General features: G+C 41.5%; 1 protein-coding gene and 1 long non-coding RNA gene across 3 annotated transcripts in view; one reads left to right on the top strand and one right to left on the bottom strand.

Annotated features, from left to right (window-relative positions):
- Window positions 1-6,954, top strand: part of LOC118082391 (uncharacterized) — a 28,693-nt gene extending 21,739 nt beyond the window's left edge. The window contains exon 3 of the long non-coding RNA XR_004692258.3: window positions 6,848-6,954. This is a non-coding gene — a long non-coding RNA (uncharacterized LOC118082391). The remainder of the gene's footprint in view (window positions 1-6,847) is intronic.
- Window positions 1-26,250, bottom strand: part of HPCAL1 (hippocalcin like 1) — a 74,717-nt gene that overhangs the window by 5,663 nt on the left and 42,804 nt on the right. For both annotated transcript variants that reach the window (XM_035109859.3, XM_035109858.3), the window contains 2 exons: window positions 1,309-1,711; window positions 680-785 (listed from right to left, as the gene is read on the bottom strand). In XM_035109859.3, the coding sequence (XP_034965750.1) occupies window positions 680-785; window positions 1,309-1,686 (484 nt within the window). In that variant the 5' untranslated portion in view covers window positions 1,687-1,711. The remainder of the gene's footprint in view (window positions 1-679; window positions 786-1,308; window positions 1,712-26,250) is intronic.

Here is a 26,250-nt window from a genome sequence, read left to right as displayed (position 1 = left end):
TTCCTCCACTAAAAAACGAGGTGTGTCCTATGGTCACGTGCGTCCTATGGAGCGGAAAAATACGGTTCTACTTATCCCCTAAATTTATTTCAGTTGCAAAACATTGCTTGGCAGGGACTGTGGTCCTGGAGGAAAAAAGTATTATGGTCAGGAGAAAACATACTGTGCAAGAGGAAAAGTTAGGGCAGGGGTTAGCAAACTTTTTCAGCAGGGGGCCGGTCCACTGTCCCTCAGACCTTGTGGGGGCCGGGACTATATTTTGGGGAAAAAAGAATGAATTCCTATGCCCCACAAATAATCCAGAGATGCATTTTGAATAAAAGGACACATTCTACTCATGTAAAAACATGCTGATTCCCGGACCGTCTGGATATAGAAGGCGATTGGGCCGCATCCGGCCCCTAGTTTGGGGACCCCTGAGTTAGGGCATGGAGAAGGGGTTAATGCTCAGGCGTCACTCGTCACAAATGCTGCTTTCAGCACACTACTTTTTCTGCAGCCAAAGGACTAGAACATGGTTTGGTTTAAAAAAATGGAAATGTAAGATTTTCAGTTTTTTTTTTTAAATGTATGTGTCACAGATTGTGGCCATGTAGATCTCTAGACCCTAGAGATTAAGGAGTGATGAGCATGCACATAGACGCACCAGTGTTATAGTGACTTGCTGCAAAAAACATACCATCATTGTTTGTGTCCATCTGTCTGAATATTTTGTCTGTTCGTTTCTCTGGAGTGGATTCATCCTCTGGCATTTTCATTACCGAAGACACCATTTTGTAGATTGCCTACAGGAACAGCAAAATAAAGGAAGTCAGTTTTGCATCCTTGAAGGAAGTAGTGGAAGCTTATTTTGCAAGTTATGGGAAATAAGTGATAAACAAAAAGCAGAACATGTTGGTTGTCATTTATGCTGTTGCAAAAAATAAAAATAACCACACTCACTATGTACATACACAGCCCTTATGTTTTCCTAGAAAACGCCCATCATTTTGATAGATTGTGTGTGTGTTTTGTTTGCTCATTGGGAGTAGTGATGCATGAATGCAAAGGGCTGCACATTTGGAACTGGGTCTAAGATTTGTGTTTGTAAAATATAGAATAAGTACCTGAATATTTTCTGTTTGGTAGTCTGGTACAAGATGAGAAGAATATAATCTGGAATGTGCTCCAGGCATGTGGCACACTGATCAGGATAATGCACACCTTTAAGTGTTAAAATATGTAGTATGTATGTTGGTTAACAAAAGATAAATGAATTATACTGTACTGAATGAACTTTGTGTGCCCTTCTTGTATGGATTTACTTACCTGCACTATCTCAAGCATTTCTGCACGGCTGATGTAGCCATTGCCATCAAGGTCATACATGCTAAATGCCCATTTCAGCTTCTGCTCAAGTTTCCCCCGAGAAGTGACACTCAGTGCGATTATAAATTCCCGAAAGTCAATCGTCCCATCGCCATTGGTATCAAAAGTGCGGAACACATGCTCTGCAAATTTTGAGGCATCGCCGTAGGGGAAGAAGTTAGCATATATCTTTTTGAACTCTTCAACAGTCAAATGGCCAGTTGGGCAATCTTTTAGGAAGCCTTTGTACCACTCTTGCAGTTCATGGTCTGTGAATTCTGTGTTCTCTCGGAGGTCCTGGAGCACTTCGGGTCTCAGTTTACTGTTCTGTTTCCCCATTCTGTTCTTGGTTAATGCCTAAGAGCTGCAACAACAACAAAAATCCGGTCATTCATAAAGCCACTGGTGACATACAAAACACTGTGTTTTAAACACAGATATTAAACATATGGGATGGCAGGAAAGGGTTATATATATATACCGAATTTAAGAAAAAATTGATTATTTCATGCAAAGAGAGGGCACGATTGTTAAAAAAATTCAGAAGAACATCCTTTCCACTTTTGCCCAAGTTTACTTTTGCTGACAGTATCTCCTTCATATTCCACAGTGGCACAATGTGGATCACTATCCAATAGTTCCTTTCTCTTCCATTTTGATTGTGGGTGGCGCTGTGGCTAAACCACAGAGCCTAGGGCTTGCTGATCAGAAGGTTGGTGGTTCGAATCCCCATGATGGGGTGAGCTCCCGTTGCTTGGTCCCAGCTCCTGCCCACCCAGCATTTTGAAAGCACATCAAAGTGCAAGTAGATAAATAGGTACCGCTCTGGCGGAAAGGTAAATAGCATTTCTGTGCGCTGCTCTGGTTCACCAAAAGCGGCTTAGTACGCCGGCTCCCTCGGCCAATAAAGCAGATAAGGGACTTAACTGTCAGGGGTCCCTTTACCTTTACTTGTACTAAACCATAAAGAGTTCTGAGTCCACCCCTCCATTGTGAGTTGCATCCATAAAAATCAAATAATCCTCCTTTCATTTAGTGACGGCTTCTGCTAACCAAGAGGTGACGTTCTTTTTTGCTACTTTCCACACTCCTACACTTTTCTGGAAAGTTTCCAAAACTCCCTGGAGCTGGTTTCTTTTTTTGGGGGGGGCTATGAGTGTTTCTCAAACTTGGATCTCCAGCTGTTGTTGGACTACAACTCCCATTATACCTGGCCACTGATACTGCTAGCTAGGGATGATGAGAGTTGTAGTCTAACAACAGCTGGAGATCCAAGTTTGAGAAACACATGGCTAAATGAAGGAGGGGGAAACCAGCAAAAATCACCTTCCCACAACTTCCATTGGTGGAAGGCTTCAATGGGTCAAAAGCCTTTTCACAAACAGAAGAGCACAATTGTTGGCCATACAAATTTATTTTTTGTGTAACAAGTTACAAAACCTATTATAACAAACTATTCTTCAAGCAGAGGATTTTGTACTCTCATTTGCCACTTTCTAATTGTAATATTTGTGTATGTCAATAGTGGAAGTAAAAAAATACTGGGTTCCAAAAGGAGACCTATTATTATTACTTTTAACACTCTTAGGACAATATTTTGTAGATGCACTTACTGCAGGTTCATCAGATCTGTCCTGAAATCATTTCCCATATTTGTCATGATTATATCCAAGCCCAATTTCATATCTACATGTACATCTTTATCACCTCAGGTGTATAAACAAAGTGGCAATAGACAATATTTTACAGGTATTTCTAATACCCAAAGGTATCAACCAATATGGTCAATGTGGTGCCCATTTTAGCATGTAAGTTCCTTCCTCCCATCATAAAAATATTGTATAATTTAGACATTGAACACTGGGCTTTCTTTTCTCTCAACCTTCCGTTCTAGCTAAACAAGCATACACAGTTGGAAGGCCAAAGATTTTCGAAATGTTTTGAAAGTTGATTGAAGAATTCCAAAACAAATAAGCAGGATGCAGGAGGAACAGAAGGAAATATGATAAATTCACTGGGAGGCCTGGGCTAACAGCCACCCCTATGTCTAATGGGATTACTCTAGAGGAGCATCTCTCTCACATTCACTATCACATTACACGGAAGTTCTCAAGGAAAATTCATTTGTGAGCATTCAAAGTGATTAACCTGATTTAGCATGAATTTAACAAGCCAGGATAATAAGCCCAGGACCTGATCTATCCATCCTGCTTCAATGCGACCACTAGCATTCTTTACAGTTTGAAAAGGAAACAGTAACTCTCTGTACTATCATTCACTGCAAGATGACAGTGTCAATTTGCGAAGCCCATGCATCAAAACCTCTCTGAAAAGGATCTGTGAGAAACCAGACTCAGCCTGCTTCCAGGTTTGGGGGGGTATTCGTGGCAGTGGGCCAATCTGACGAGTCATAACAACAGACTGAGAGCGCAAAATAAACTTTTAGTAGCTTTCTATACTGAACAAGCATTTTTCCTAAGGGTTAACATGATTCATACATATCTACAAAAGGAAAAGGCCGCTATCATTAGAGAGGATTACAAATAGATACAAACACCTCTTTCTCTCTTATCTGTGAAAATTTGCTATGTTCCTCTCATTCCCAAACCCAGTCCATTCAGCAACATCAAGGGGATTTGTTATTGGCAAAACCATTATACATGAATCATTTGTTTAAACCCCCCAGTAAATATAGATTGGAGTAGCACTGAGTGCAGTACTCTTGAGCTACATTTGGAGAGGAGAAAATAAAGAGAGCTTTAATCCACACACTGGAATCCTTGGAAACAATGACGGAATGGACTGTATGGACTCTGGTCATGAGTCTTGTCAAAGCAGCTAAATACTTTAGGATGCTAAAAGCAACTGTTCTTCCCAATGACACGAGAGCAGAGATTTGAAAAAAAAGACATTACATAAAGTTTGCATACGCATTAGCAAGCAGCCAAGGTAATATGCAAACTGAATGTTAGGGAAACATTGCCTGCATGAAGAAAACAATAACAAGTCATTGCAATCTGAATGCAACCCTTTATTTCAAAAGGGATGTGTAGAAATGGGCTAGTTTGTCTGCAAAGTAGAATCATAAGATAATGGCAGCCGGTGCAGTCAGGCTGGGAATAGGCTCAAAGCGACCTGGCACCGAATTCTGCACCAGCTGAAGTTTCTGAACCATCTTCAGAGGCAGCTCTATGTATAACGCGTTGCAGTAATCTAACCTTGAGGTTGCCAGAGCATAAACAACAGCACTCCCTGTCCAGATAGGGGCACAGCTGGAACACTAGCCCAAGCTGCCACTGTGGGCCACCTGAGCCTCAAGCAACAACAAAGGATACCTTCCTTCAGATATCACAAGTGAACACATGCACAACCATATTTGAAATATAAAGTCTCTCATGAGAAATGAGTCTTTAAACAAAAGCAAGCTGCCTGTAAATTCTGCAGTCAAAATTTTGATGTATACTCCATTCCATGGGGGGGGGGGAGTGGGGAGTGTGTTGGAAACACATACTTTTAACCTGGATCTCTTTTTAAGGTTTTTCATTAAACAATGTATCACTATTTCAAAGAACTCTTCAGGGCAAGTAATTCAGCTATCGAGAAGGAACACATACTGTGCTGGGTGCAACATTATGATTGTAAAGCATCCAACTATTAAAAGGTAAAGGGGCCCCTGACCATCAGGTCCAGTCGTGTCCGACTCTGGGGTTGCGGTGCTCATCTCGCTCTATAGGCCGAGGGAGCCGGCGTTTGTCCGCAGACAGCTTCCAGGTCATGTGGCCAGCATGACAAAGCTGCTTCTGGCGAACCAGAGCAGCGCACGGAAACGCCATTTACCTTCCCGCCGGAGCGGTCCCTATTTATCTACTTACACTTTGATGTGCTTTCGAACTGCTAGGTGGGCAGGAGCTGGGACCAATCCAACTATTACATACACCTAAATTAGAAACTCGAGAAAAACCTTAAAAGCAGAAAAAGCAAGTTGGGAAGTGAGATCTCTCTTTTTTTTTAACAGTCCATGTCTTCTTCTGATGGAACAAATCACTTCCCCTAACACTTTATCTCCAGTGTTGTGCTCTTTATTTTTTATGATTTGGCTGTGATTTTAACAATCTAACAACTCCATGGTTATTGATATTGTTAGAACTCGCTTATCAATGCAACACAAGTGCAAAAGAATGCAAACTCTCTCACACATACTACCACACCATTATTTACATACAGTTTAATACAATTTAAAAGACTACTTTAGCACCTTTTCTAAAAACCACCCTACACAGCTTTTCATCATAAACACCACAGAAAACATAAGCTTAAATTACACTATTAAAAATACCACAATTCTGTACACAACAGAACACAATATGCAGCTTCAGCTTTAAGCAATTTGCATGCGCTAAAAACATGCAGCACCAGATGGCGCCAGAGAGCAGAAAATTTTAAAACACAATTTTCCATAGAGAATTCTTTCTTTTGTTATAACGATCTAATTTCTGACTTATTTATAGCACGGTTTTCCATTGTCTAGATCCACCCTATGACAGTGTAGAACAAAAATTAATAATGCATAATTTATCCACAACAAATATGAGAAAAGGCAGCAATTAAAACTGTAAGCTAAACCTTAGACCAGGGGTGGCTAATCTGTGGCTCTTTGGATTTTAATGGACTACAACTCGCCTTCTCCCCGACTACTGGCAATGCTAGCTAGGAATGATGGGAATCAGAATGGAGGGCCACTGGGTTAGTCACTCCTGTCTTAAACAACATAACTGGGTAAATAAAGTCTTTTAACCTGGAAGCCAAGAGATTGTCATGTGGGTACCCGGCTAGCAAAGCCAGAGTGTCGTCACTGAAAAACAACAACAACCCCCTTTTGTGGCTGGATAACATAGTTTGGATAGGGAAGGCAACTGGGTTTCCTGTAGAAGATCTTAAGACATGGCCAGGATGGTCTGGAAGAAGCACCCTTCTAATGTATTTGGTTCCCAGGCTGGCAAGCAGTAAGCCGCTCTTCTGCTTGACTCTTAGGCTTGGCCATCTGAAAGCTTGCACCTGTGTGCTCTTCTGCTGCCAACATTTGGAAGCAGCTTTTTGGCAGTGCTACTGTGCCTCCACTGGGATTTGGGGCGGGTGGGGGGCAGAGAGAGAATGTTTTTAGATTACATACACATCGTGTGAATTTGCTTGTCTAGTTTGGGGATCTCTACAGAAACACATTCCTGGTTTTATTTCTGATTTCCTCACCACCTCCTGAGTTTCTCTTGACTAACGGAGGGATTGGCAACAGACTATAGGCCTGAGAATCTCACAAACACGGACAAAACAAGCAACCCAAGACCGATGCGCCTGTAGTTTCTCAGGCCAAGTTGCATATGAGCATCAAAAGTGGGGGGTGGGGGTGGGGCAGGACTGTTATCAAGAAATGGTGACATAACCAGAGTTCTCAGAAACGACACACTCTGATATGCTATTAATACTCCATTCATTTTCTACCCAGCATTGGCGATACAAAATCTTCATCCTGCTCAGAAACAGAAAGAAGAAAAAGAAAAAGAAAAAGCAGCCAGCTGCTCATTAATAAAACACATCAGATTTAAACAGAAACCTGTGTTTATATCATTAGCTACTTCTGCATTGAAGGAAACCATAAACATCCCAGCCTCCTAGCTTTATTTCTATTCACTGTTTGCTCTAATGGAGCCCTGCTTGCTTCCCAAATGTTGAAATGTTTAAACTGAGCTCCCAGCTGGTAGAGCCATAAGCCATGTAAAGAGCACAGAGGAACTCTCCTGCTAATTGCACACATTGACATCTAGGCAAATACTTGGCTCTCCATCCTTATTTCAGAATGCTACATAAGATGTACTGTTTGCGCAAAAGGGTGGGGAGAAGAAAGAAGGAAGCCAAACCCTTTCCATTCTCGAGTATGTTAAAGGGCAGTTGTAATTACCAGCCTCACTATGGAAACATGGACAAACTTTGTATGAATGGGACTATCAGAGAAGCTACTTTAAAAAGACAAATAATTGGCATCTTGTATTTCCACACACACCCAATTTACTTTCTGAAGAAAACTGCCTTTTTTTCTTTCTCCCTAATGCAGCATAAAACCCTGGGTCAGTCAACAGCAACGCCTCACAATGGCCTGCCAACAGGATCTATTGCTACCAATGCCACTTACTTCCACACTAGGCTGATCAGATTTGGCCCAGAGGCCATCAGAGCAAAAATGCCCCATGTCAGAGGTGGGGAAGTTGGGGCTCTCCAGACATTGCTTGGCTACACTCCCATCATTTCTGAAGGGAAAGGCCTTTGTGGATGCGATTCAAAGGGATATGGGTGTGGTTGTAAGGGACATAGCAGAGGCAAAGAGTGTGGCCACATGAGGGGTGCAATGGAGGGCAAATTGAGGGTGAAACAATGGCAAAAGAGGCACTAGAACTCATGCTTGTTTTTCCACAAGTATGGTGGAACAAGCCTCCAAACAAATCTTTAGATCCAAGGAGCAACACTGTGAAAGATGTACACTGTGTGCATTAGCAACTTGTAAACCACATTGAAATTTATCTATCTATCATCTATCTATCTATCTAATTACATGTCCAATGAAACCAAAATCATGGAACAGAAATGGGAAAGGAAGAAGAAACTCACCCAGTTTAATGATATCTGTTTGAAGCAATGGAAACTGAAATGGGCAGCTGTCTATGAGAAAGACTTTTTCCGCTGCAGGATATCCCATTTATTTTGTTCCAATTTTGCCTCACATTGTTAAAACGCATTGGTCTTATATTATCTGCTTTTCCCACGCTCCCTTTTCCAACACAGGGGTTAGGCAAAATAACTTAGGATATTCCTCATAGATCAAACATACACACACTTTCCCAGTTGGCTTTTGTAATCATTTTTAATCTCTTGCAATGGTTGCACTGTGTGGCACACTCATCCAATTCCAACACCTGCAATAAGTATGCACTGTGCATGTGTGATGTTGCACACCTAACATCCCCCACTGCCGTGTTTTAGTTTGGAAAGAAATCACATGTTCAAGAAGGCAATTTCTAACACTTCATTTTCAGAAACCTCACTACCTGGCAAAAATAATGTCAGTCCTTACATGGAATGACCTGCTAGATCATTTCACTCAATTCACAAAATAGATAAGAGCCGCTACCTGAATACCAAAGGGCTGCTCCCCATTTTAAATATTGACTCAGCTGCAGTCACAAGTTCAGATGCAATTTGTGTTAATGGAAAAAAGAAGAATTCTGCATAGCTTGTTAAGAACATCTTGCAACCTCACCTGAGCAGTATGCTTCCAATGATCTTACATAATATTTAAAGTGCTCCCTGTGTGCCTGATTGGTCACAGGAAGACTCTGTAATCTAAAGAAACAGGAATAACAGCCAGTGTACTTTTCATTGTTTAGATCAGAGGCTTATGGCCATTTAGATATGGCTGGACTCCAACTCCCATCATCGCTGGCTGGGGCTGATGGGAACTGTAGCCCAACAACATCTGAAGCTACAGGTTCCCCATCCCTGGTGAGGAAAATGCCTAACAACTGAATTGTTTCAGTTGTTAACTTTTGTACTCAGTGTTTTGTTTTAAAAGCCCTGGTTCTTTCAGTGGATGGGCTTTAGTATAAGCCTTCTGTTGCACAATCAATTTATTAAGAGAAATTAACCCATAACTGTTATTTAAATTAATTTATTAAGGCACATGTCATGCCCTTGAGCATAACTTGTGCTTCAGATAGTTCCTACGAAATTAAATGCCCCCAAATCTCATTAATTGTGACAAAGAAAAGAAGTCTTGCTGCTGGCATCCAAGTTAACATTTCCTTCAATAGCTCTAAAAGGCTTTGATCAAATCACTTCCCAGAGTCTCATTCTCTGACTTTCCCATAGCAACCCTTGGAAGAACACACCTATCCCTGCTCTGAAGTACAATTTATACAAGTGTTCAGTGAACATACCGGTACATGAATATTGCAAAATACTTCCATTTTTCATGTACTGCATTTGCTTAAAAACAAGGTTAAGGTTTCCTGTTTTATTTTGTGAGCTACACAGTTCAAAAGGAAAGAAATGCTTGTTAGCTGGGGGAGCAGGCTTACCACTGAGTATATTTTGAGGACAGAATCAAATACGCCAAGGATGTGCCCCAAGCTTTTGCACTTTTTATTTAAACATTTTTTTACTGTAAAGTGCCATTCAAAAGTATATAATTTTGTTTGAAAGATTTCAAGAAAGTGACAAGGTCACATTACAAAGTGGGCAGAAATATTTGATCCTCCTATCACTTTTTTGTTTGCCTTTGACGTTATTGAAAAGAGCATGAAAAGGAGCATTAAATGCACAATAAAAGAAAGTGAATCAGAATCAAAGTTCTGTTGCTTGCTTCTCACATATGTTCAATACAAGTTACATTAGATCACGGCAGTGTCCATATTCTTTCCATGCCAGATGTCCTTTAACTGTCAGAACCAAAGCCTCTTTAGGGCTTAGCAGTCTTGCATACAGGGTCAGTGGAAGAGCTCTGCTCACTGTGTATGTTGTATCTATGAGTTGCCAGCAACACACATCAAAATACACTGTGCATTAGTAAGAGATTTTCTGTGCTGTGCCACACCATCTAGTACCATGGAGCATGAAGATATATAAAACGCATTAGTTCTCCTCCCTGCTTTGTTCTAAGAGGCACATTTCATATTTTATATTTATACACTTCCAAGTGTGTTCACTGTGATAAAATAACTATGACACATTCCTCCCCAGAACTACTTGTTACATGTGTACACAGTCTTATCATCAGCCGTCAGTTACCATTTTCCCCTTGCCTTTTAAAACTCCTCTGTCTTAAAAGAGAGTCTTCCTAGCTGAGGGAGCCAAGTTGCATATTATTACACAATTAGGGTTGTTTACAGTCATTTGTTTCATTGCATAAAGCAGGGGTAGTCAACCTTTTTATACCTACCGCCCACTAATGCATCTTTCTTGATGATAAAATTTCCTTACCGCCCACCAGTGCTTGATGGAAGGAGGATTCAGCTTGTGCCATAGAGCCCCCTACCCGCCCACCTAGAATCCTGAAACGCCCACTAGTGGGCGGTAGGGACCAGGTTGACAACCCCTGGCATAAAGTCACACAGGTGAATCCACCTTGATCACATCAGAGCATGGCTACATTTGCACTATACCCTATGTATAACAATTAATAACAACTTTGCAAAATCTTCAATTAGGGTTGGAAACCGGCTGGAAGCTAGTGAAGGTGGCAAAGCACTGGCATGATGTGCTTATATCACCCAGTCCCAGTTAACAGTCTTGCCACTATATCCCAAACAGAAGTTTCTAGATCATTTTTAAAAAAAAGCCCCACCTACAACACATTGCATAATGTGACAACATCTTGAGAAGGGTTTATGAAAAGCATGACAAACCAAGTAGCAACCTCCAATGAGCTTTCCCTATGTCAAATGAGTATCACCTTCTCTACCAACTTCAGCCACAGAATAACTGTACTGTGTAGACCATGGGTGCACAATATCTAGTTCATGGGCCAAACTTGGCCTGCTAAGGGTAACGATTGGCCCTTGAGGTCATTTCCCCAAAACCACAGCACTCAAAAGGCAACACGGGGCTGTTTGCAAAAGGATGTTGCAACTGCCTTGCCCTGTGCTTTGTGCTTCGAAGTCCCAACAAACAGGGCTTCAATGTGCAGTACCATCCAATGTCATCATGACATCAGATGACAGTTGGATGGCCCTGCTCACTTGTCAAACTTGGTCTGCCAGAGGTTGGGACAGGGGTTGAGCCTTCTGGCCAAAAAAGGTTCCCAAGAAATGTTCAAAATGACTAGTGGTGTGTCTGACTGTATCTCAACTCTTTAAGTTGCTAGTTATAAATAGAGAAATTAAATCCGGAGAAATTGATGGCCGAAGGTGGTTAGAATCAGAAGCAGATTAATCACACTTCATTCCTCAGGCTAGTTCAACACATAGGTCTAGAAGAGGACTTGGTCTAACTTACAACTTACACCATTTTGAAAATGGCAGACTCTATCCATATCCAAATATGTAAAAGGGAAATTCAGTACAAAATAATGAGGGCAACCAAGTGAACACTTGAGACATTTTATGATAATGCACATGCAGATGTTTTCAGAGGGGTTCATGCATATGTGTGTTCACATGTCGTCTTCTTCTTCTTTGGCGACCACTCGTATCAGAGTAAGATTGTCTTCCATAAACACGGTTTTAACAATGGGTCCGTACATGACTGTGGAGGCCAATTCTGGATCCACACGTCCTTCCACAGTGGGGACATTGGTTTCCGGGCAGGAGTTGATCACATGTAGCCAGATATTCAACAGGTCTTTGTATTAATTTTTAGCAGTGCAAATAGAATGGACATTTTAGATCAAATGCTAAGAGATCTTGTCTTGTGTGTAGGACCTGACATTCTAGTTAACAAGACTCCTGTAAGTTAAGTTGCAGTGAGTCCATTTGCAATGGGGAAAAAGTCTTCTTTTGATATTATTTCCTTTTAAAATGAAAATACCAGCAGATAATGGCACCCACTGCCTTCTCAATGAGATTAAGTAATGAGAGATATTCTTGCTACATTTTGCTGACAAAAAAATTAACCTGTGGCTATCCCTATGGTTCCCAAGAACATTCCACGAGGAGCTCCGAAAAGGCAGCCTTAATACCAGCCTGAAACTATTACAGTCATACTTCATGTTACGTCCGCTGCGGGTTACGTTCTTTCGGGTTGCACTCCGCGCCAAACCCGGAAGTACTTCCAGGTTCGGTGCATGCGCAGAAGTGCTAAATTGTGCTTTGCACATGCGCATAAGCACCAAATCACAACCTGCACATGCGCAGACGTGGGTGGCAAATGCTGCGGGTTGCAAACATGTATCCCACACAGATCACATTTGCAACCTGAGTGTCCACTGTACTGGTTATCACAATATATGAGTTCAATGGCCTGATGTTTGGTGGTGGTTGTTATTATAGAAAATATGCAAAGAAAACAAAGAACCAGAAATAGAGACTCAGCGGAAGCTGCACATTTCCCTTCAAGAATGGCAGCACTCCAATGCACACAAAGTAATGTAGGGAAATTCCGAACGAGTGCTGGCTCCTTAATTTCAAAAGGGAAGAAAGAAGCAAGAGAATAGGGGTGGAAATTACACTGTTGTTCAAAATAGCTAATCCCAATGTTCCAATAGGCATTATAAAACATTTTGTTTTAGACAAGAGAAGACATAAATCTTAGGACAAACTATTTACCCATTGGAGCTTCCGTAGAGACTGATATTGGAAAAATTCCAAGCAGGGCTGGAGGAGGCAGGAAAACAGAGGGGGGGGGCGGGAATCAATGGAATTTGGGCAGAAAAACCTCCTGAAAGGAAATAGTTCATACTTCCCTTGTTACTTGAATGGAATAAAGAATTTTAAATAAGTCTCAATCTTGAGTGCTTTATGCCACCATGTAGTTCTATTGCTTTGCCTTGAAAGATATGTGATATACAGGTACTTTCTGACGGGTTGCAAGGAGAAGAAGCTTCTCACAATTTCTACTTTATGCAGGGAAAACAGTAATACATCACACATAATCAAGGGCTTTTGGGTTCTTCTATCTTTACTTTTACTGCACTCCATTCACGATTAACAGAACAAACACACACAACGCCCAGAGTTTCTCACTGAGAACAAAGTCATGATTTTATTATGCCAGAAGCATACAAAGGAATTCGAAGAAACAAATATAATCTACAACAAGCATAGGCAAACTCGGCCCTCCAGATGTTTTGGGACTACAACTCCCATCATCCCTGACCCCCTGTCCTGTTAGCTAGGGATGATGGGAGTTGTAGTCCCAAAACATCTGGCGGGCCGAGTTTGCCTATGCATGATCTACAAGGTTATGGATGGTGAATGATACCCATTACACCCTCCCACCCTCCCATAAGGGTCTGGTGACTTCTGTTTCAGTGTATCTGAAGAAGTGTGCATACACACGAAAGCTTATACCCAGAACAAACTTAGCTGGTCTCTAAGGTGCTACTGGACAATTTTTTAATTTTTAAATTTATTTCGACCCATTACACCTGTAAGTAATACTATAGGATGAAAAGAGCCAGTTAAAAACACATCTTTGGTTTTGTTTCATTGTAAATATCTACATTATGTACCCTCCTTCCTCACTAATTGTAACAAACATAAACCATGTGGTTTCATCTTGAATTACACATATGCATCCACTGGTCCCATCACCTCATGGCAAATAAAAGGGGAAGAAATGGAGGCAGTGAGAGATTTTACTTTCTTGGGTCCTATGATCACTGCAGATGGTGACAGCAGTCACAAAATTAAAAGACTCCTGCTTCTTGGGAAAAAAGCAATGACAAACCTAGACAGCATCTTAAAAAGCAGAGACATCACCTTGCCGATAAAGGTCCATATAGTTAAAGCTATGGTTTTCCCAGTCGTGATGTATGGAAGTGAGAGCTGGACCATGAAGAAGGCTGATCACCGAAGAATTGATGCTTTTGAATTATGGTGCTGGAGGAGACTCTCGAGAGTCCCATGGACTGCAAGAAGATCAAACCTATCCATTCTGAAGGAAATCAGCCCTGAGTGCTCACTGGAAGGACAGATCCTGAAGCTGAGGCTCCAATACTTTGGCCACCTCATGAGAAGAGAAAACTCCCTGGAAAAGACCCTGATGTTGGGAAAGATGGAGGGTACAGGGAGAAGGGGATGACAGAGGACGAGATGGTTGGACAGTGTTCTCGAAGCTACCAACATGAGTCTGACCAAACTGCGGGAAGCAGTGGAAGACAGGAGTGCCTGGCGTGCTATGGTCCATGGGGTCACGAAGAGTCGGACACGACTAAACGACTAAACAACAACAACAATCCAGGGACAAATGAATGTGCATCTCTTTACCTCCCTTTAGGCTGTTTTCCTAAATGTAGGTCACCTGGAATAGGCCAGGCACACGTTTGCTACAAAATACGTCATCCTCCAATATTAATATTGGTTTCCTCCCCAATATTCTAAGTATTTTTCCAACACATGCATAAAACTACCATCCCTTGGTACTGAAATGAGAATGCTGAAGGGAGTAAAAAAGCTGCATATACATTACAATAAAGCCATTGTTAATAAGCCATCACCTCTTTTATCTGTATAAATCAAAATTTAATAGTTTTCTGCAATGATTTACAACCCAGTTCTGCAGAGAGAGTTTCAAAGCAAGCAATATAAAACAAAGAAATCATTTACTGCATATCTGACAATCAGAATAAAATCCTGCGCAATTAACCAACAGGAGCTATATACAACCTAATGCACAAAGTCGTCCTGAAGAGCAGATGAGGATATGCAGTCGCAGTGAGTTGCCATTCATGTTTATGTACCGACAGTGGAATCATTCTGCTGTCTTGCTGAAGAGGGGGCGAAACTGACAAGAGAAAATTTTCCAATAGTAATGACCTCAAGATTAAATTAAGCTAAAATATAAAAGAGACCATCTGGCAGCTAGCTTTTTAAAAGGAAGGTAATTTCTAAAAGCCGGCTGAAGGCAAATAAAGATTACTACAGTAAGAGCATCACTGGAAAAGACTTGCAGTGAGAGAACACTTAAAAGGGCATGGAAAAGCACAATAGACACTGTGCCTTGTTTGGGTGACGATGACAGAGATGGTGTTATGAAAGGGAGGCCCACTTGGATGTATCTAGAGGGCATGGCTATTTCTTTACATATCTCCATGCTCAGTCATCTGTGATCTTGTCAACACAGGGAGATCCAGCTGATCTGCTGACAGATCCTTCGGGTCAGATGACAGAGGACATCTTTTATCAGGCAACTTCCTGAGGTTACACCAACCTGGAATACAGCACAGCCTCCAAGACAAATGTTCTCAATCTCACAATGGCTGTTTTTAAACAAATAGAGAGAATGGCAGGGGAGAAGTCAGTGGGTGGGTGTGGAAAAAAAGAGAATTCCTTTTAACAGATGCAGAAGTTTACGGTTTGGATATAGAAAAAATGCTAACAGGTTGAGAGGGCTATGTCTTACAATTAGTATGTTCAACACATTTCAGCCTAACTGTTCTCTTGGAAAAGAACAGCCATTTTACATCTTTGGGTAGACCCTGTATACAGGAATTGGACAAATACTGTATGTCTGAAACATGTTGACCAGATTGTGTTGAATGTGCAAAACCTCTTGCAGCTCACTTGCTTGGCATGAAATTAGCACTGGAATATCTCCTAGAACTAAATTTGATGGACAAAACAATATATGAAGTCCATGGAGTTTTATTATATGTGACATCTTTTGCCTGTGTGATAATGTCAGCCGTGCGGTACAAAATATTAGCTGGCATAACAAAACACACAACCCCCCCCCAAAAAAATATTAGCTGGCATAGATGCAACAAGGTCATTCAAGCTAGAGATGCCACACTGGATGTTGAAGTAGCAAACACAGAAGCTCTTCTCACAGATCTCTTAGAAACAAGAAATAAAACTTTACTGTATACAGTGGTACCTTGATTCTCAAATGCTTTGATATTCAAACAACTTGGAACCCAAACACTGCAAACCCAGAAGTAAGTGTTCTGGCGTGCAAAGGTTTTTCGGAAGCTGAACGTGCTCCGTTTTGAGTGTTAACGCTTCCAATTTGAGTGCCGCTCTTCCATTTTGAGTGTTTCGCTGAGGTCCGTGTGGAACCCAATTCAGCTACTGATTGATTGTGTGACTCCAGTACAATGTTTATTGCTTTCATTTTATGGATCAATGGTCTTGTTAGATAGTAAAAATTCATGTTAAATTGCAGTTTTAGGGGTTGTTTTTAAAAGTCTGGAACGGATAAATCCATTTTGCATTACTTTCTATGGGAAAACATGCCTTGGTTTTGGAACGCTTTGGTTTTGGAATGAACTTCCAGAATGGATTAGGTTTGAGAACCAATGTACCACTGTATGTGATGGTGGAATAACGACAGCACACCTGGTGCTAACTTGGAAGAAAGGAATGAAACAGATGATACTCCAGAAGAGGCCTGCTTCCAAAAGTGTGTGTTTGACATTTTGATAGACAATGTTATAGCAGGATTAACTGTTCATTTCAATGCTGTTAAGCAGTTGACAGAAAAAATAGATTTCTTGTGGAAAATGTCTCACAATGTCCGTAAATAATGTGAAGAGAAAAGCTCTATCACAGCAATATCCTGCTGACCTTAATGGAGATGATTTTGGAAAGAAATGAAACATTTTACCCACAGCACACAACACACATTTTGTAAATGCACAGTTAAAGCCATTACCGGTAGATCTGCTGAACTTGTTAACGGAGTACAGAACTCACCGACCTGTTTCCAAATGTCTGTGCTAGCTTAAGAATACTGTTAACAATTCCAGCAACAGTAGCTTCTGGAGAGAGGTCATTTAGCAAACATAAGCTAATTAAGAATTATTTAAGGTCTGTGATGTCTCAGGAACATCTTGTGGATTTGGCCCGGCTAAGTATTAAATCAGGGACTCGGGTGGCGCTGTGGTCTAAACCACTCAGTCTCTTGGGCTTGCCGATCAGGTCGGTGGTTCTAATCCCCGCAATGGGGTGAGCTCCCATGGTTGCTCCTGCCAACCTAGCAGTTTGAAAGCATGTCATAGTGCAAGTAGATAAATAGGTACTGCTCCGGCGGGAAGGTAAATCAGGTTAAGAACTTGCTTCAGGATGAGAACAGAAATCGCGTGGTGGCAGCAGGAGGCCCCATTAGCTAAAGTGGTACCTCAGGTTAAGAACAGTTTCAGGTTAAGAATGGACCTCCAGAACGAGGTACTACTGTACAATGAAAAGAACTGAACAGGTGGTTTGTTGTTGTTTAGTCGTTTAGTCGTGTCTGATTCTTCGTGACCCCATGGACCATAGCACGCCAGGCACTCCTGTCTTCCACTGCCTCCCACAGTTTGGTCAAACTCATGTTCGTAGCTTCGAGAACACTGTCCAACCATCTCGTCCTCTGTCGTCCCCTTCTCCTACGGCCCTCCATCTTTCTCAACATCAAGGTCTTTTCCAAGGATTCTTCTCTTCTCATGAGGTGGCCAAAGTATTGGAGCCTCAGCTTCACGATCTGTCCTTCCAGTGAGCACTCAGGATAGGTTTGAATGGATAGGTTTGATCTTCTTGCAGTCCATGGGACTCTCAAGAGCCTCCTCCAGCACCATAATTCAAAAGCATCAATTCTTCGGTGATCAGCCTTCTTTATGGTCCAGCTCTCACTTCCATACATTACTACTGGGAAAACCATTTGAATTGTTCCAAAAACATGTATGTCTTCCGCAGCAGCATTTCCACATACTGTAAGTTTAATGTGAGACAACCGCAAGGTTAAAAAAATGCTGTTGAGCATTGTTCTTGTATCCTTGCTTGTGCTGTATTGTATTTTCTGGCCATATTTGCCCCATTATTGTAGGCTTGAGCTCTACAATCACTGAGAGGAACAACATGTTCTTCCAATGTAAAGGTAAAGGTACTCCTGACCATTAGGTCCAGTTGTGACCGACTCTGGGGTTGCAGTGCTCATCTCGCGTTATTGGCCGTGGGAGCTGGCGTACAGCTTCCAGGTCAAGTGGCCAGCATGACAAAGCTGCTTGTGGCGAACCAGAGCAGCACACGGAAACGCCATTTACCTTCCCGCTGTAGTGGTACCTATTTATCTACTTGCACTTTGCCGTGCTTTTGAACTGCTAGGTTGGCAGGAGCTGGGACCCAGCAATGGGTGCTCACCTTGTCGCAGGGATTCGAACCACCGACCTTCTGATCAGCAAACCCTAGGCTCTGTGGTTGAACCCACAGCGCCACCTGCGTCCCTTCATCTTCCAATGTATCAGTTATCAACTAAACAATTTCTTCCCCTCTTTTGTTGCTACAATCTGCAAACTTGAGAAATCTTTCTTCGATCTTATACTGTATTTCTTTTAAAAGTACATATCTGAAAAGAAATGTTGTTTGTTCAATATGGGTGGAATCTGGTGTGTGGAATATACTATTACTGCAAAATAGTTTGCTGATTGCCTCTCAAGCAAAATGTGTTGTTTCACAAGATTCAAGCATTCTGCAATAAATTCACTTTGTGAGCCAGGGGACAAGATAATGAACTTCAAGCCGCTCGCTCCTTTTCTGTGGCTCTTCTACACTTAGCACGTGTTCCTGAAGGATGGGGTCCCACCTAGAAAGCAGTTCAATGAGTCTAAAAATTTGCTATTGTTTGAATCTCCAATTCTAGGGGATGAAACCAATAAATGCTAGACCACATTCTCCCAAGAATAGTACAATATTGATGATGCACTTTAAACATTTCTACCATTTCAGTTTCAGTTTTGATTGATGCTTCTAAGATGTCTCAGATAGCAGGCACCTTTCTAGCACTCATCAAACTAGGTAACCTTCTCTGTGACTTGCCTTTTTCATGTTTTTGGATCCTGTAGGTAAGTTTCTGCCACTTCCTGCTAAAGTCCCAGCCTTCAGCAGATACCCAGTAAAGACTTAGACACAGAGGTCCTAATCTTGACCATCTAAAACTGCCCTTTACCTCATGCTATAACTGATCTGCCTCTGTTCCAACTTTTAAAATGTTCTCCGGTCTTCACCATTCTTTCAGTCAGTTTCAGATTTGTAAGCAATATTATAAATATAAGTAAAAATTGCAGCTCCTAGCTGTGCTCGTTTGATCAAAACGACAACAATGCAGCAAGAGCTTCCCTGCAAACTTTGAAATAGCTTGAGTTGTGCTCAGCTGTAAGAAAGACTTTATATCTGAGCAACACTGTTTCTCAATTTAACCAATAATTCCAAATCAACTACTCCTTTTGTCAGAGAAAGTCCAAATTAAAATACACAGAGATGAATAATTCTCCAGTCTTCTATTCATAGTATTAATGAAGCAGAGCACTATGAAATATCTTGGGTGGGTTTCTTTTCTTTTTTTGAGTGGGTTCCCCCCCTTTTATTATACCTTAAAAATATAACTTGAATCAATGCAAATATAATAATAATAATAATAATAATAATAATTTACTTATACCCCACCCATCTCCTGATTTCAATTTAATCTCCTAATTATTAGGAGAGTTGTCTGTAAAATGTAGTCAGTTCTTCATCTGTTTATGATGATAATGGTGGCAATGGGCCGCTTTGCCCTCCTCTACTTGAAGCTGGGCCACTGTTGGCGGCCAACACCTGCTGCCCTTCACTGGCAGATGGCAGTCCCCTCAGTAGGTGGAGCATGAAAGACAAGGCAAGCCCACCTTCTTCCCTTGATCACTCGCTTTTATCTTTCCCTGGGATTTCAGTGCCGCCTCTCTGGATTGCCTGGGAGAAGTAAGCGAGGGCACGTTGGCAGAAGAGGAAGCGGGTGGGGGAATAAGGGCCATGGCTCTTTACATAGTCTTACACAAAATGCAAATGCTAGTCTTCACACAATATATGTAAACATTTTCTGAGGTCCCAGAAAACTTCTGGCTCCCATGTAAGAAGCAAGAAGGAACCTTTTTCCATATGTGGTGGACGTGCCCCCAGGTAAAGATCTTCTGGGAAAAGATTTATAATGAAATGAAAAAAGTGTTGAAAAACACATTTATTAAGAAACCAGAAGCTTTTTTACTTGGGATAGTTAGAGAGGAAATACCTAAGAAAGATGTTACGTTTTTTCTGTATGCCACAACAGCAGCGAGAATTTTATTGGCTAGGAATTGGAAGAATGAAGATCTACCTATGAGTGGCAGTCGAAGATGATCAAATTTATGGAACTGGCTGAATTGACCGGGAGACTCCGTGACCAGAGGGAAGAGTCAGTGGAAGAAGATTGGAAGAAATTTAAAATTTATTTGAAAAATAAGTGTAATATTGAGATATTGAGAATGTTTAAGATTTGGAAGCACATAGAGGTTGTAGAAAAGAATTTGTTTATACTTTTTCTTTTCTCCCCCCCCCATTTAAATATAGTAAGATTCAGATATAGGTGTTAATTAAGTTTAGAATGGATTATGAAATGTGAAATTAAGGTTAAATAGGTTAAGTAAGTCAGAATAAGATTTGAACCATGATTTAGAAATTACTAAAGATGATATACAATGAAATGCAGTTGGGGGGGACAGGAGGAAGTCAACAATGTCAGGATTTAGATATATAAACAAGACTACATTAATTTTTGTTTCTCTGTAATGTAGTTTTTCATTTCTGTTTGTTATTTATTTGTAGGTTTGTATTTTGTATATTTGTTGTATCTCACATGGAGTGTTCCCCATGTGGTTTGTCATTTTGTGTTTTTGTCTTTTTTTTGTTATAAAACCCGATATATATATATATATATATATATATATATATATATATATATATATATAACTTCTGGCTCCCCTCCTTCAGCTCCCTGGCCCCCTTTCGACCCCAGGCAGCGGTATGGTGTACTCCCTGCACCCACCTATCCTGGGCCCTGTCCTTAAGTGTGTAACTTCATTCTCATACAGAGTATTGATTCAACAACAATGAAATAAAGAGATCAAGTGCAAAATATCTCTGACTGATGCAATGCATGGCTTAAGTCGCTTATGTAACTAAGAAGCTGTAGGGGGAAAGGGCAGGAGAACCACCACAGTACATATCTGAACAACAGCTGAAGTGTGAGCTGTGAAAAGCTCATAAAGAGCTTTTACTGGAACCAGAGGAGTCTTGCAAAAATAAGACTGAAAGTGAAGCTCACAGTCTCTGGTGGTAAGGACCTTGCTGTAATTATCATGTGCGGCAGCGAGATAAGGTTACTGGCAAATGTACAAATAGTACATTAATGCCTTAAAATAACAGAGCATCAAAAACTGGCTTTGGCTTATCTTTTCACACATAAAACTATTGGGAGCCGCCAGCATATAGTGTTGTTGTGTGTACTTTCAAATGCTCAGCATGCACTCACGGTAGCTGTATATTCATTCTATGTGTTACGTAGGAGAGGCTTTTCTGTGTGTTCTGTGATTCGTTATTATGGATTTTACTCATTATTTTAAGTCCAATGTCTTCCATACAGAAAACGATTAAGGATTTGTAGCAGAACCTCATGAATGCTGTCTCAACATAGTCATATGTCCAGTGCACATATAAATTCATAACTGCTGCCTCCTAAGTTGTTTTTGCTGCATTTGTAGCACCAAAGTGACCTCACCAGGGCGCAAGCCAAGACAGTGTGCATGGAGGTCCTGGACAGCCCAGAAAACAACACATCCACACTCCCGCCTCATGGGAGCCCTTCTTTCCTGTAGACCAGGCATCCCCAAACTGCGGCCCTCCAGATGTTTTGGCCTACAACTCCCATGATCCCTAGCTAACAGGACCAGTGGTCGGGGAAGATGGGAATTGTAGTCCAAAACATCTGGAGGGCCGAAGTTTGGGGATGCCTGCTAGACCAGGGGTCCCCAAACTAAGGCCCGGGGGCCAGATGCGGCCCAATCGCCTACTAAATCCAGCCCGCGGACAGTCCGGGCATTAGCATGTTTTTACATGAGTAGAATGTGTCTTTTTATTTAAAATGCATCTCTGGGTTATTTGTGGGGCCTGCCTGGTGCTTTTACATGAGTAGAATGTGTCCTTTTATTTAAAATGCATCTCTGGGTTATTTGTGGGGCATAGGAATTCGTTCACATTTTTTTTTTCAAAATATAGTTCGACCCCCCATAAGGTCTGAGGGACAATGGACCGACCCCCCTGCTGAAAAAGTTTGCTGACCCCTGTGCTAGACTGTCTCAGCATTAGCCTTTTACAATTTCAGCCCTGATGTGCAAATTTCTTATTTATTGGACAGCCACCATCTGCTGCCACTGTAACCGACCCAGACCCTGCGCTTGTCACCTGAGGCCTTTCTCTTTGTCCGCCATCTGGGAAAGGTTTGGAGGGTGGCAACAAGAAAACGAAGCTTTTCTGTGTGTGGTGGCTCCCCGATTGTGGAATGCTCTCTCCAGAGAGGCTTGCTTGGTGCCATCATTATGTCTTTAGGTGCCAGGCAAAAACATTCCTATTTACCAGGGCCTATGGCTATTAAATCATCTATGGCTTGTGAAAGATTGGGGGAGAGGACTGTTATTATGACGACTATTTTATTATTAGGCTGTCTGTCAATATGCTTTTTATTATGTTAAATAAAAAAATTCCTTCAGTAGCACCTTAAAGACCAACTAAGTTTATATTTTGGTATGAGCTTTCGTGTGCATGCACACTTCGTCAGATACACTAGAAACAGAAATGTTGTTATTATGGTTTTTCCCCCCATTGATGTTCTGTAATGTGTTTTCAATGTTGTACACCGTCCTGGGATCTTCTGAGAAAGGGTGGTATATAAATTGAAACAACAACAACAACAACAACAGTTCAGCACTAGCCCTGCCACAGCTTCTTCTTCTGGCTGCTTTTTAGCTCCTGCGATGCTGTGTCTGCCCTTTTATTGTCTTCAGCCAGTCTTTCAACCAAAGGTTATGCTCGGATAATGCAATATCTCATTGGTTTTTAACTAAAGACCAATGATTTCAAATGGAATGTGCACTGAAGGATCTATCGCAGCCTGATCTTCCTGATTCCACTAACCCAGATTAAAACAATGGCCTGTGATGCCTAACGACATAACAAAAAACCCAGAAACAAAGCTACCTCTTAACATCTGCATCAGTACTTTTATTTCTTGGCAGACTGCTAAGTGAAGACACACAGGTACCAGTTAGAAATATAGTTAGAAATAAAGTTACCCAGTTAGAAATAAAGCAGCTACAGAGATGTGGCCATGTTTGGAAGGCTGTTTCTTGGCTTGGCTCATGTGACACAAGGCCTGCTTGCATCTTGACTTGTAAGATACAATTGTCCAAGCAAGGCTGTTCATTGAGCACTATGGCATTGGGCAGGAACTCTTCAGGCACAAATGCCATTTAACTTCACAAACTGCTCTATGGTGGATTATAGCCTTGAGAAAACAGGTTTCCATCCTGTCTGCTTCCTGAAGATGATGAAGTACCAAAACCTGGATAAAGTAAAAGCAGTTCAACCCTTTTCAGATCTTTGCTTTGTGTGTCCATGATTCATTAAAATTGGAGCCAACGTCCATGATTCATTTGAGCTAGAGCCACTAAATATACCGCCACACCCATGTTTTCAGGGAAATTTTGAGTCTGAACAGTTAACCTGATTTATTTATTTATGAAAGGTTCCCTTCCAGCTTGGCTTTAACTGAGATTTCACATAAAGATTTTGTTTAGGGGAAGGAGGGAGGAAAATATAGATTCAGTCCTCTTTCATTCAGGCCCTGTTTAACAACTTGTCTTAAATTTTACTCTGTCAGGTTAATTATGCACACGACACATATTACACAGAGCCCATCTGTCTTAGGGAAGCCAGCTGCCAAATTCAGCAGCAGCAGCAGCAAACTACAGTGCTAAATCAGTCACTGCAAACAGAAGGGAAGTGGTTACTGTCCTTCACAGACTACAGTATTTGACAGATTTTGTTTCAGATACCCTATTATTATACCACTTTGCTTATTTGCATGGGTACAGAGATCAAGCTAGTGTTTAAACTTCAAATGGAGAGTCAAAAACAGGCTAGAAGTTTCATTTATATATTTTATTTTTCAAGGCAAATACGGCATTGCACTTTGCGAGTTTTTAAAAATATATTTCCTGGCCACCTTGGAAAATGGGTAGGTCATGGCTGAGGTTGAAGCATGAAATGCAGAATTCTATCCTAAATACACATATCAGGTAAATTACATTTGGATATTGATGTTAACTGGAGTCATATTACGAACAGAATGACAAACAAAAAACATTACCTCATACCTCAGCATTCATACCTTGCTCAGTCAACACACAGCAGAACAGGGTATCTAGCTTGCAATAACATCCATAGTAAAAAAAATTCAAACCTACCCTGTCCTTTGTCTTCATTTTGTACTATTTATGTACTATTAGTATGACAAGCAGGGCCAGTATGCCTTAGCACAAGTGGTTTGTGGCTCTCAGCCACTTTAGTCCATTGATTCCCAAACTTTTAAACTTATGCACCACTGAAAAATTATTGAGGGTCTTGGTGAACCACTTATTGATGTTTTTTTGTCTGTTGTAGCAATTGTTATGTGCTGTTGTGATCCATGGATGACAGTTTGGGAACCCTTGCTTTAGTCTAAAAGGACATAATTCTTAAAGCACCAAATTTCACAAGCTGTGCACTCTGCTTGTGCTGGGCAGTGACAAAGTATTTTTGTGGGTATCATCTGAATGTCCATATCTACCCTACCTCGACAGACTATCATTATGGCTAGCAATTTCACACTATCTCTAACAACATGGGAGCGACTTTCCTTTACAGTGGACACTCAGGTTGCGAATGTGATCCGTGCGGGGGGCACGTTCGCAACCCGCAGCGCTGCGCCTGCACACGCGCAGGTTGCGATTTGGCGCTTCTGCACATGCACGAGCGGCCAAACCCGGAAGTAACCAGTTCCGGCACTTCCGGGTTCGGCGCAGTGCACACCCAAAACCGCGCAACCTGAAGCATCTGTAACCCGAGGTATGACTGTACTGAGATCTAGTGCTACAATGGTGAACAGCTGAACACAGCAACCAAAGGGGAGTGGCTAATTACACCAGTTTGTCCCACCAGATCAGTCCTGCCCAAGGGGTTCCTGTATTCAAGTCTCCCATTACAGTAGTATAGGAAAACATGGAGAAGCAGTGGCCACTTCACTTGCATCATTATTCTGGCTCAAAGGGCCAGATCCTTATCAAGATTAGTCTTGCGGGCTGAATATGACAGGTGGTTAGGGGGTGCCCACCTTTGTGCAGCCTTGCAAGCCACCCCTTGCTCCCTCTTTAAGCTCCTGATATTCAAGGTTTAAAAGGGGAGCATAGGGAGACTTGCAAAAGTTTTAAGACAGCCCCCCCATGTTAATATTTGACTCCAATTGTTTTATTGGATTCATATAGAAGTAGCCAATGTGGTGTTTTCCAGATGCTGGTGCATTACAACTCTCATCAGCCCCAGCCAGCATGGCCAATGGATGATGGGTGGGTGTTGTAGTCCAATAACAACAGTCTTCACTCAAATGAGTGGGAAGCCAGCGTCAGTAAGCCAACTAATAAAAAAAGTTTGTGAATCAGCCCTGTGAATCAAGATTATTAGCTGGAAAGTAAAGATTACTGAACTGCTTACCAAGATTACTGAACTTGCCTTCTCACTCTCTCCTGAAAAAGACTAATAACATGGGGACTACTGAGCAATCAGTTTCCAAAGATGAGTCATGTGGCTACTTGTTTAAAAAACTTAATACCCTACCTTTTTTTCAAAAGTGAACTCAACAAGGTTTATAGCATAAACATAACTACATAAAGCCATACCCCAGAAACATGACAAAAAAGCCCAAACGGAACATGAATTATGGAGGAACAAAACTAGAACAACAAAGCCAAGAGAACAATAAACTAAAAGCCTTCAGGTACACACATGTTTGGGCAAGATATGCAAAACAATTAGGAGGGCATTCCACTAAAGTAAGGCTACTACCCAAACCATCCTACTTATGGTGGGTACACACTGTATCTTGTTAAGCTGTGGAACCCGGAGTAAGACTTCAGGTGCTAAACACATTATGCAGGGAGAAACGTATGTTAAGAAAGTGGCCTTTGAATACCCAGCTCTCAACCATTCAGGACCTATCACTTAAAGCCAGCACCTTGAATTGAGCCTGGACACGAATTGTCAGGCAGTGTGGAGTGAGCAAATTCGTGCAGTATGTTCTGGGACACCTAGCCCCAAGTCAGCAACCTGGCTGAAATATTTTGTGTATTTT

This window comes from Zootoca vivipara, chromosome 3, assembly GCF_965207765.1.
Source record: "Zootoca vivipara chromosome 3, rZooViv2.hap1.1, whole genome shotgun sequence".
NCBI classification, from domain to species: Eukaryota; Metazoa; Chordata; class Lepidosauria; order Squamata; family Lacertidae; genus Zootoca; species Zootoca vivipara.
The sequence above is the reverse complement of the archived record's forward strand: the minus strand, read 5'-3'. Positions and strand labels throughout refer to the sequence as shown.